Source organism: Schistocerca nitens, chromosome 9 (genome assembly GCF_023898315.1).
Source record: "Schistocerca nitens isolate TAMUIC-IGC-003100 chromosome 9, iqSchNite1.1, whole genome shotgun sequence".
NCBI classification, from domain to species: domain Eukaryota; kingdom Metazoa; phylum Arthropoda; class Insecta; order Orthoptera; family Acrididae; genus Schistocerca; species Schistocerca nitens.
Window position 1 is genome coordinate 392,438,774 of NC_064622.1, and position 12,498 is coordinate 392,451,271.

General features: G+C 47.2%; 1 protein-coding gene and 1 non-coding gene across 2 annotated transcripts in view; one reads left to right on the plus strand and one right to left on the minus strand.

Annotated features, from left to right (window-relative positions):
• LOC126204261 (cilia- and flagella-associated protein 251-like) overlaps positions 1 to 12,498 on the plus strand; it is a 181,378-nt gene that overhangs the window by 21,996 nt on the left and 146,884 nt on the right. Inside the window, exon 2 of the mRNA XM_049938651.1 lies at positions 10,539 to 10,830. Within this exon, the coding sequence (XP_049794608.1) occupies positions 10,539 to 10,830 (292 nt within the window). The remainder of the gene's footprint in view (positions 1 to 10,538; positions 10,831 to 12,498) is intronic.
• Trnaa-cgc (transfer RNA alanine (anticodon CGC)) lies at positions 7,348 to 7,420 on the minus strand. Its single transcript has one exon. It is a non-coding gene; the product is annotated as a tRNA-Ala (tRNA).

A 12,498-nucleotide genomic window follows, 5' to 3' on the forward strand; every position in this document is an offset into this window, starting at 1 on the left:
AATACCATTGGCCTTGCAGAATGACTGAAATTCTGCGGACATGAATTGTGGGCCATTGTCGGAAACGATAGTCTGTGGAAGACCTTCAATGCAAAAAATAGCAGATAACGCTTGGATGGTGGCAGCTGACGTCGTGGAAGACATCCGGACAACAAAAGGAAAATTACTGAAAGAATCGACCACAACCAACCATTGTGCATTCCAGAATGGACCAGCAAAATCGATGTGCAAGCGTTGCCAAGGGGAAGTGGCTTTCGGCCATGCAAAGAATTTCCGCGGCGGGGCGGATTGTTGTTCGGCACACGCCATGCAAGAAGAGCACATATTCGTAATTGCAGCATCGATTCCGAACCAAGTACAGTGCTGACGAGCAAGTTGTTTCGTGCGCACTATACCCCAATGTCCTTGGTGAAGAAGCTGTAAGACAGAGGACTGTAACGAACGTGGGACCACGACTCTGGACTGGTCATTATCAGAACGCAACAACAAAACACCACGTCGTACAAAAAGTCTCTCCTTGTGGGCAAAAAATCGGCGAACTAGCGGATCCGCGATCCGCGACTTTGACAAGGGCCATTGCGTAGCAACAAAACGCAAAACAGTAGCAAGGACAGGGTCAGCAGCTGTGGCTGTAGCGACACGACGAAAATAAATCGGAAACGATTCGACCACGTCATCTGTTTCCGCATCAATGAACATGCAAGCAAGTTCGGAAGAATCAAATGCTTTATCCTCAGCAACAGGCAAACGGGACAACGCATCAGCGTTGCCGTGCTTAGCAGTGGACCGATACAAGATATCGTAGCGGTACTGCGAGAGAAAAAGAGACCAGCGAATGAATTTCTGTGCTGTACGTGGAGGTACAGGCTTGTTCGGATGAAAAAGCGATGTCAAAGGTTTGTGGTCGGTGATGATGGTAAAGTGACGACCATACAAGAAATCATGGAAATTTGTAACACCAAACACGAGAGCCAAAGCTTCTTTCTCTATCTGTGAATAATTTCTTTGCGCAGGTGAGAGCAATTTGGACGCAAAGGCGATAGGGCGATCGTGCGATCCATCTTTGTGCGCAAGCACAGCACCGATCCCGAAATCCGACGCATCTACCATCAACAAAAGGGGTTTCTGGGGATCGAATGGCGTAAGGCAAGTATTTGAAAGCAACGCCGATTTAAACTGGCGAAAGGCGCGTTCGCATTCCGTCGTCCAGACGAACGGAACACCTTTACGGCGTAAGCGATGAAGCGGAGCTGAAATGGAAGAGGCATTGCGCAGAAAGCGATGATAATAGTTGATTTTTCTCAGCACACTCTGTAGCTGCTTCAAAGTCTGCGGCGAAGGTAAGTCCTGTATGGCACGGAGGTGCTCTGGACTGGGGTGTATGCCTTGGGCATTGAGGACATGTCCCAGATACGGTAAGTCACGAGCAAAAAACACACATTTGTCCTTCCGCAAGCGAAGACCATTTTGTCGCAAGACCTGAAATAATGTTCGTAGATTTTCTAAATGTTTGTCTGCTGTCCGTCCGGAGATCACAATATCGTCCAGATAGTTCGCAGCAGTAGGGACCGACGCACAAACAGTTTGTAAATATTGCTGAAACAATGCAGGGGCGGAGGCACACCCGAATGGCAGTCTTTTGAATCGGTACAATCCAAGATGCGTGTTAACCACCAATACGCGCTGGGATTCTTCGTCCACCGGTATTTTCAAGTACGCATCTGGTAGGTCCAACTTCGAAAAGTATTTACCCGGGCACAGTTTATCAAAAAGATCTTCCGGGCGGGGTAAAGGATAAGTGGCTATCACCAGTTGTGGATTCACTGTAGCTTCGAAGTCCACACAAAGTCTCAGTTTTCCGGAAGGTTTTGGCAACATTATTAAGGGTGATGCCCAGAGAGAAGCTTGCACACGTTCAATGACACCTTGTGATTCTAAGTCGTTTAATGTTCTTGCGACCTCATCACGCAATGCGTGGGGAACATTGCGCGCTCTGAAAAATTGCGGTTGCGCGTTGACTTTCAGTTCCAAATGTGCTTCATAGTTCTTAGCGCAACCAAGGCCCGGTGCAAAAAGTCTGCAAATTCGTCACGCAGACGAGAAACACTGTCTGAAGGCACAGTCTCATTCACTGATAGGACCTGATGTACTATAGACAAGTTAAACAACTGAAATAAATCGAAACCAAACAAGTTCACTGCAGAAGAAGAACGAAGGACGTAAAAAGACACAAGTTTTGTTTGTCCCTTGTATGTGGCAAGGAGAGTGCTCTGTCCTAATACAGGGATAGCTTGTCCGGAATAACTATTTAACTTAACATTTGCGGCACGCAACGGAGGTTTGCCCAGTTGTTTGTACATGTCGTGATTGAGCAATGAAACTGCAGCTCCGGTATCGAGCTGGAATGGTATCACTTTGCCGTCAAAGTCCAAGTCGACAAAAAGTTTATTGTCCTGCCGACGACAAGAGCGACTTTCCCGTGCAATTTGAACTGAGACAGGTACAGAAGCACTTGCGACGTTACGGGATTTCCGGCGACTTCGACGCACACTTTTTGTGGGACGAACACTGTCACTGTTGGAGATAGTGGCACTGGACGGGGTGGAATTAACTACATGAATGTCCATGGGCGAAGGTTCATGAGCCTGATTGTCCTTGGTTCGATTCCGGCGCGAAGCAAAGGGCCGGGAATGGTTGTGATTGTCTGATCTGAGCTTTTTCTGGCAAACACTTTGAACATGTCCTTTCGTATGACAGTAAAAGCAAATAGCTTGGCGTGACGGGCAATTGTCACGCGAATGTCGAGTTACACACCGCGGGCATGATTTCACTGCATTTGCTTGCCTACGCGGCACACGTGTTTGAGAGCTAGGCCGCAGCTGTGCGGACGTGCGCGAGGGCTGTTTAGCGGCCCGTGCAGCGCGCCCGGTGGGCCGGTTAATGTGACACACGGCTGGCGAAGTTTCAAACGATTCCTGAGCAAAGTCAAGTGTGTCTTGCCTATCTAATATGTCTATCACTTGCTGAAGGGAGGGATTTACTAGTTTCAAAATCTGTTCCCTTATACGAACATCAGAAACGTTCTGTGCAATTGCATCACGTACCATTGTATCTGAATAAGGGAGTCCACATTCACACTCAAACGCACAATCCCTTGTAAGTCCTTGCAAAGTTGCAACCCACTCCCTATTAGTCTGACCGGCCGTACGTTTCGTACGAAAGAACGTATACTGTTTTGCAACGACATTTACTGTTTCTTGGAAATAGGCAATTAAAGCAGACAAAATGTCTTCGTATGACAGAGTTGCTACGTCGCACCGGGGAAACAATTTCACTATCACACGGTAGGTGGACACACCTACACACGGAAGCAAAAACGGCTGCCGCTCATTACCTTGAATTCTGTAGGCGGCGATATGAAATCCAAATTGGCGTGACCATTCCGTCCAAGACTCCTCGTCCGCTTTATACGGACGAAACGGTGGTGCAACTGCGTGTTGTGGCTGCGGTAGTGATGAAGCGGCGGCGGCCGCATCGGTTTGCAGCGCACGTTGACCCTGGACGAGCTGTCCAAGGGCATCCAATAACACCTGCGTCTGCTGAGTCTGCAAGCGATAAAATTCGGACAGTACATCTGGAGAAGCCATGACACAAGGAAATGTAAGCAAGTAGAAAGAACAAAATCCTGATCCCATCCTCGTCGCCAAAATTGTAGTGTCGACAGACTTGCCAACACTACGCACACTAATTGAAAGAGGCGGCCAAGATGCACGCGCTAACTCACGAAGGATGGAGTAAGGTCTGAAACAGGACACGTAATGAATGTTATAAAGAAAAGTACGTAGCTCCTTGAATACTTAACTTTTAATACATCCTTGTATACATCGTTCTTGATGAGACATCTGGAGATTGTGGCGATACAAGTGAGACTCTTTAGATACAAGCTATCTAAGGCTAATGGCGCCTTGCTAGGTCGTAGACATGGACTTAGCTGAAAGCTATTCTAACTGCCTCTCGGAAAATGAGAGGAAGGCTTCGTCAGTGTAGTCGCTAGCAAAGTCGTCGTACAACTGGGGCGAGTGCTAGTAAGTCTCTCGAGACCTGCCGTGTGGTGGCGCTCGGTCTGCGATCCTGACAGTGGCGACACGCGGGTCCGACATATACTAATGGACCGCGGCCGATTTAAGCTACTACCTAGCAAGTGTGGTGTCTGGCGGTGACACCACAGAACGTATGATGTTTATGCAGGATGGCGCTCCACCCCATATTGCTAGACGCGTGAAAGGTCACTTGCGCGCGTCGCTTGGTGATGATCGTGTGCTCAGCCGCCACTTTCGTCATGCTTGGCCTCCCAGGTCCCCAGTCTGTGCGATTATTGGCTTTGGGGTTACCTGAAGTCGCAAGTGTATCGTGATCGACCGACATCTCTAGGGACGCTGAAAGACAACGTCCGACGCCAATGCCTCACCATAACTCCGGACATGCTTTACAGTGCTGTCGGACATTTTTTGAACTTTTGTATTTTTTTGGTTCTAATAAAACCCCATGTCATTCGAAGCATGTGTGTCGATTTGTACCTCTCTATCTACATTATTCCGTGATTTATTCAGTTTTCAAATTTATACTGACTTTTTGATCACCCGGTATTTTGATGCAATCTTCTCATTTCTTTTTCTGTCTCTCGATGAGTTAAGATTAGTTCTGAAGTTTTATGTTCAAATTCTTTACTTGGCGATAAAAATAGAGATCGCATGGTTTAGACTTGCGGAGTGCAGTTGGTTGGCATTACTTTAATACTGCATAACGACCTCCTCCATCTTGAAAATACATTATATTTCAATTTATTTACAGGGTAAGTAACGCAAAAACTGAAAATAAAAGCCGGCCGGGGTGGCCGAGCGGTTCTAGGCGCTACAGTCCTGAGCCGCGCGACAGCTACGGTTGCAGGTTCGAATCCTGCCTCGGGCATGGATGTGTGTGATGTCCTTAGGTTAGTTAGGTTTAAGTGGTTCTAAGTTCTAGGGGACTGATGACCTCAGCAGTTAAGTCCCATAGTGCTCAGAGCCACTGAAAAAAAAAAAAAGCATTCCACTCAGAAAAGCGACCCCACAACCTTCGGATTACCGTTCTGTACTGTTTTCCGCTGCACCAACTGCTCCTGGTAAACTACGCTCGCATAAATGGCTCACACATCGCCTGCCCCGCTCGAAAAAAATGGTTCAAATGGCTCTGAGCACTATGGGACTCAACTGCTGAGGTCATTAGTCCCCTAGAACTTAGAACTTGTTAAACCTAACTAACCTAAGGACATCACAAACATCCATGCCCGAGGCAGGATTCGAACCTGCGACCGTAGCGGTCTTGCGGTTCCAGACTGCAGCGCCTTTAACCGCACGGCCACTTCGGCCGGCCACCCCCGCTCAAAACACAATAATTTTTCTAAACGCTTGGTCATCTGGAACTCCCACTTCTGTCACTTGTTTTGTTCAAGAACTGCTTGTATCACAAACTATGACGAAACCGATGATGAAGGCGCGGTCTCCTTGTTAGTTCAAAGCTTTCTGTCACACTTAAAAAGTTTCCCCAAACATTAACCAATACGGCTAGTTTTCCTTTCATCAAACAATAAACCAACTTGTTCCATCTTCTCCTATTTATGCTCCTCGTTCTTTTCATTTCTCTGTTAGTCGCATCACCCTCTTTCACCCCATCTCCGTTCACTTAAGAGAGAAGTCCAAATCTCGGATTTGTCAGCCGAATAAAAACTCAATGTTTCGACTTGGGTACATAAGATATTTCTATCCAAAAAACCTGTGACGGTTTTTTGATACCACAGAATTAGGCTGCTCCCCATCAACTGCAAAAACTGAGACAGACTAGAAAGCAAGTAATCTGTAGAATGTTCTGGGTGGCATAACAGGGAACTGGTTGGTTCTAAGTGAGAAAAAGGAAGTTTTTTTTGTCAAGTGCCATTAATACTGAGATACTGCGTTTTATTCGTGATAACGCCAGTACAGAAATACAGTAGTAACTGGAGTCAACAAAAACCATCACGTCTTTTAAATTTTTCTCTGGGAGATTAACAAAATTAAGTTCAAGGAAATCTTACAATACCGACTTCTGTTTCTCACAAAACTCCATTCTTGGGATCATATGTTTTACTGATACAGAGACAGGATTACATTGATTCGGTATACAACACAAACTGTACATCAACTAAATGAAGGACACCCTTAACGCATGGCACTTGGAATTTGGACGGAAGCACTGCTTCGCATAAAGACCATGCGCCATCTATTAATGTATATTTTAAACGTTTTCTCCACGATTTGGCACTTTTAACAAGTCTGGGATTTGCAACAGATAAACGAAGGAAGAGGAAGAAAGGAAGGCTGGCTTGAACGTCTCGTCGACATCGATGTTATTAGAGACGGAGCACAATCTCGGATTGTGTCAAGGATGGGTAAGGAAATCGGCCGTGCGCTTTCAAAGGACCTATCCCGGCATTTGCATGGAGCGATTTAGGAAAATCACGGAAAACCTAAATATGGATGGTCGGACGCGTATTTGAACCGTCGCCCTATCGAATGCGAGTCGAGTGTGCTAACCACTGCAACACCTCGCTCGCATATCACATTTTTTGGAAAAATGGCACTTCGATCGTTTGACATTTCTTCTCTTTAACTGTGCTCCTCTTTCCCCCCACCCTCCCCCCTCCCTTCCCCCCCACCCTTCCTCGACGACCATTGCTGCTGACTCTCGTACCTTAAATCTGTCTTCAAGTAAGTTGTTTCTATTGCTGTATTCGTGAAGGACTGTAAACTGTGTGAACTTTTTCTTTCTTTCTGTACTTTAGTAACTGCTAGACGTTTTATAATGTTGTGTGTTAGATAAATCTTACAACGCGCTACTCACGAAGAATGTAATACATAATACTTCGAACACCGGCCTTAGTCTAGCCAGGTAAGTAAATAAATACATAAAATATTCGGAATGTCTTACTCTGTTACCCTGAGTATATACTGGGTGATCAAAAAGTCAGTATAAATTTGAAAACTGAATAAATCACGGAATAATGTAGATAGAGAGGTACAAATTGACATACATGCGTGGAATGACATGGAATTTTATTAAAACAAAAACAAAAAAAATACAAAAGTTCAAAAAATGTCCGATGGTGGTGGTGGTTGGTGTTTAACGTCCCGTCGACAACGAGGTCATTAGAGACGGAGCGCAAGCTCGGGTTAGGGAAGGATTGGGAAGGAAATCGGCCGTGCCCTTTCAAAGGAACCATCCCGGCATTTGCCTGAAACGATTTAGGGAAATCACGGAAAACCTAAATCAGGATGGCCGGAGACGGGATTGAACCGTCGTCCTCCCGAATGCGAGTCCAGTGTGCTAACCACTGCGCCACCTCGCCCGGTAAAAAAAAAAAAAAAAAAAAAAAAAGAAAAAAAAGAAAAAAAAACGACAGATGGCGCTTCATGTGATTAGAATAGGAATAATTAGCATAACAAAGTAAGACAAAGCAAAGATGATGTTCTTTACAGGAAATGCTCAATATGTTCACTATTATTCCTAAACAATAGCTGTAGTCGAGGAATAATTTTCCAATAATTGCACGGACTGAGGTCTGGGGACCTGGGAGGCCAAGCATGACGAAAGTGGCGGCTGAGGACCCGATCATCACCAAACGAGGCGCGCAAGAGATCTTTCACGCGTCTAGCAATATGGGGTAGAGCGCCACCCTGCATAAGCATCGTAAGTTCCAGCAGGTGTTTATCAGCCAGGCTGGGGATGATGCGATTCTGTAACATATTGGCGTACCTCTCACCCGTCACGGTAGCAGTCACCGACGTTTTGCTGTCCAGCACCATCTGTCGGACGTTTCGTGAACTTTGGTTTTTTTTGGTTCTAATAAAATGGTTCAAATGGCTCTGAGCACTATGGGACTCAACTGCTGAGGTCATTAGTCCCCTAGAACTTAGAACTAGTTAAACCTAACTAACCTAAGGACATCACAAACATCCATGCCCTAGGCAGGATTCGAACCTGCGACCGTAGCGGTCTTGCGGTTCCAGACTGCAGCGCCTTTAACCGCACGGCCACTTCGGCCGGCGGTTCTAATAAAATCCCATGTCATTCCAAGCATGTGTGTCAATTTTTACCTCTCTATCTACATTATTCCGTGGTTTATTAAGTTTTCAAATTTATACTGACTTTTTGATCACCCGGTATATGTAACTCATGTCGGGCCTGAAACTGCTAAGATCACCTACTTCCTACTCCGTGATGCTAGAGAACCGACGAGAAAGCTGTTAAACGACTGCGTGTTGAAAAGTAATCCCTCCGATATTTTTGTGTTAAAAGACTCAAAGATTTCTAAAAAAAAGTATTACTAACATTCTACAACTTTATTCTTCATGTCTCCATATTTATTTCTCAACACAGTCACCCTGGAGACGAACACACTTTCTCCCAATGAGAGACCATTTAGTTGATACAGTCAGTGTAAAATGATTGACTTTGTTGACGGACCAACAACACCACCTGTGCTTGCACAGCTTCACCAATGTCAAAGTGAAATCCTCGAAGGTGCTTTTTCATTTCTGCAAACAGATGAAAACCGGGTGCGGCGAAATCGGAAGTGTGTCGAGGATGATCTGTAAGGATGAACCCAAGGCGTCGGATATCGCAGCGATCGTGTGTGGTCTGGTACTGTCGTGCTGAAGGAGATGGTGCTCCATGTGCGGACAAACTTTTCAAATTCGAAACACTATTACAGAACACGGTTTGTCACGCACAGACATAGTTACTTTATACACTACTGGCCATTAAAATTGCTACATCAAGAAAAAATGCAGATGATAAACGGGTATTCATTGGACAAATATATTATACTAGAATTGACATATGATTACATTTTCACGCAATGTGGGTGCATAGATCCAGAGAAATCAGTACCCAGAACGATCACCTCTGGCCGTAATAACAGCCTTGATACGCCTGGGCATTGATTCAAACTGAGCTTGCATGGCGTGTGCCTGTACAGCTGCCCATTCAGCTTCAACACGATACCACAGTTCATCAAGAGTAGTGACTGGCGTATTGTGACGAGCCAGATGCTCGGCCACCATTGACCAGACATTTACAGTTGGTGAGAGATCTAGAGAATGTACTGGCCAGGGCAGCAGTCGAACATTTTCTGTATCCAGAAAGGCCCGTACAGGACCTGCAACATGCGGTCGTGCATTATCCTGCTGCAACGTAGGATTTCGCAGGGATCGAATGAAGGGTAGAGCCACGGGTCTTAACACATCTGAAATGTAACGTCCATTATTCAAAGTGCCGTCAATGCGAACAAGAGGTGACCGAGACGTGTAACCAATGGCACCCCATACCACCACGCCGTGTGATACGCCAGTATGGCGATGACGAATACACGCTTCCAATGTGCGTTCACCGCGATGTCGCCAAACACAGATGCGAACATCATGATGATGTAAACAGAACCTGGATTCATCCGAAAAAATGACATTTTGCCATTCGTGCACCCAGGTTCGTCGTTGAGTACACTATCGCAGGCGTTCCTGTCTGTGGTGCAGCGTCAAGGGTAACTGCAGCCATGGTGTCCGAGCTGATAGTCCATGCTGCTGCAAACGTCGTCGAACTGTTCGTGCAGATGGTTGTTGTCTTGAAAACGTCCCCACCTGTTGACTCAGGGATAGAGACGTGGCTGCACGGTCCGTTACAGTCATGCGGATAAGATGCCTGTCATCTCGACTGCTAGTGATACGAGGCCGTTGGGATCCAGCACGGCGTTCCGTATTACCCTCCTGAATCCACCGATTCCATATTCTGCTAACAGTCATTGGATCTCGACCAACGCGAGCAGCAATGTCGCGATACGATAAACCGCAATCGCGATAGGCTACAATCAGACCTTTATCAAAGTCGGAAACGCGATGGTACGCATTTCTCCTCCTTACACGAGGCATCACTACAACGTTTCACCAGGCAACGCCGGTCAACTGCTGTTTGTGTATGAGAAATCGGTTGGAAACTTTCCTCATGTCAGCACGTTGTAGGTGTCGCCACCGGCGCCAACCTTGTGTGAATGCTCTGAAAAGCTAATCATTTGCATATCACAGCTTCTTCTTCCTGTCGGTTAAATTTCTCGTCTGTAGCACGTCATCTTCGTGGTGTAGCAATTTTAATGGCCAGTAGTGTAGTTACGTTATATATCACCATGTTAAGCGCTTAAATTCGGAGCTCTCCTAGTGCAAGAGGGCTGCAAATATGTAGATGCTGTAAAGATGCTGACTGTTAGTAACATTTGCTTTATTTAAAAAGCTGTAAGAGTTTTTACACGAAAAGTCGGAGGTGGTACTTTTCAGTACGGTCTCGTACCAATAAATAAATGTATCGAAGACTACGGCAATACTGAGGATAAGAGTAAAAATAGATTTCCATAATGTTGTGGTATCCTATTTACATCTAAATACTCGTCGTGAATCAAGTGCTTCTGTGTTCCACAGAGTTTGAGGAGGTCGTCAAAGAGACACCACTAGATACCATTCAAGATGAAAGCCCCAATCTTGAAGACGAAGCGCCTGTGATTGAGAAGGAAGCGCCTGGGCCTGAGGATGTAGCACCTGCGCGTCAGGAAGAAGCGTCTGGGCTCGAGGATGTAGCACCTGCGCTTGAGGATGAAGCGCCTGCCGAGCAAGCTGAAGGTGCAGAGGAAGGAGAGGAGAAACCAGCATCGCAGGCAGAGGAATCACCACCGCAAATTATTGAGCCATCATCAACAGCGGAGGGTGGTTTGCGGTGAGTCACCATGTCATTCCATATAGATGATACCTGCCAGAAAAGGTTAGGGTGAGGTAAGTAGCGAAATAACTTGTTTGGAAAAAGTGGACAAGAGAGCAGAGATAAGTTTAACATGGGAGCGTCCAACCAGCGGCCTGCGTTTGGCCCAAAGCATTAATCAGGGCAGCCCAAGATTTTAGCATCTATCGCACGACTAAAAACAAAAGTGTGAAGTTATGATAAATTGAATATTTTCAATCTGAACCTCCAGGCACACGATGCTATTCTCTCATTGGTCTATCCCATTGCTTTTTTTTCTCTTCACAGCATTTATTGTTAGTAGTGCTAAGTACACTCCTGGAAATGGAAAAAAGAACACATTGACACCGGTGTGTCAGACCCACCATACTTGCTCCGGACACTGCGAGAGGGCTGTACAAGCAATGATCACACGCACGGCACAGCGGACACACCAGGAACCGCGGTGTTGGCCGTCGAATGGCGCTAGCTGCGCAGCATTTGTGCACCGCCGCTGTCAGTGTCAGCCAGTTTGCCGTGGCATACGGAGCTCCATCGCAGTCTTTAACACTGGTAGCATGCCGCGACAGCGTGGACGTGACCCGTATGTGCAGTTGACGGACTTTGAGCGAGGGCGTATAGTGGGCATGCGGGAGGCCGGGTGGACGTACCGCCGAATTGCTCAACACGTGGGGCGTGAGGTCTCCACAGTACATCGATGTTGTCGCCAGTGGTCGGCGGAAGGTGCACGTGCCCGTCGACCTGGGACCGGACCGCAGCGACGCACGGATGCACGCCAAGACCGTAGGATCCTACGCAGTGCCGTAGGGGACTGCACCGCCACTTCCCAGCAAATTAGGGACACTGTTGCTCCTGGGGTATCGGCGAGGACCATTCGCAACCGTCTCCATGAAGCTGGGCTACGGTCCCGCACACCGTTAGGCCGTCTTCCGCTCACGCCCCAACATCGTGCAGCCCGCCTCCAGTGGTGTCGCGACAGGCGTGAATGGAGGGACGAATGGAGACGTGTCGTCTTCAGCGATGAGAGTCGCTTCTGCCTTGGTGCCAATGATGGTCGTATGCGTGTTTGGTGCCGTGCAGGTGAGCGCCACAATCAGGACTGCATACGACCGAGGCACACAGGGCCAACACCCGGCATCATGGTGTGGGGAGCGATCTCCTACACTGGCCGTACACCACTGGTGATCGTCGAGGGGACACTGAATAGTGCACGGTACATCCAAACCGTCATCGAACCCATCGTTCTACCATTCCTAGACCGGCAAGGGAACTTGCTGTTCCAACAGGACAATGCACGTCCGCATGTATCCCGTGCCACCCAACGTGCTCTAGAAGGTGTAAGTCAACTACCCTGGCCAGCAAGATCTCCGGATGTGTCCCCCATTGAGCATGTTTGGGACTGGATGAAGCGTCGTCTCACGCGGTCTGCACGTCCAGCACGAACGCTGGTCCAACTGAGGCGCCAGGTGGAAATGGCATGGCAAGCCGTTCCACAGGACTACATCCAGCATCTCTACGATCGTCTCCATGGGAGAATAGCAGCCTGCATTGCTGCGAAAGGTGGATATACACTGTACTAGTGCCGACATTGTGCATGCTCTGTTGCCTGTGTCTATGTGCCTGTGGTTCTGTCAGTGTGATCATGTG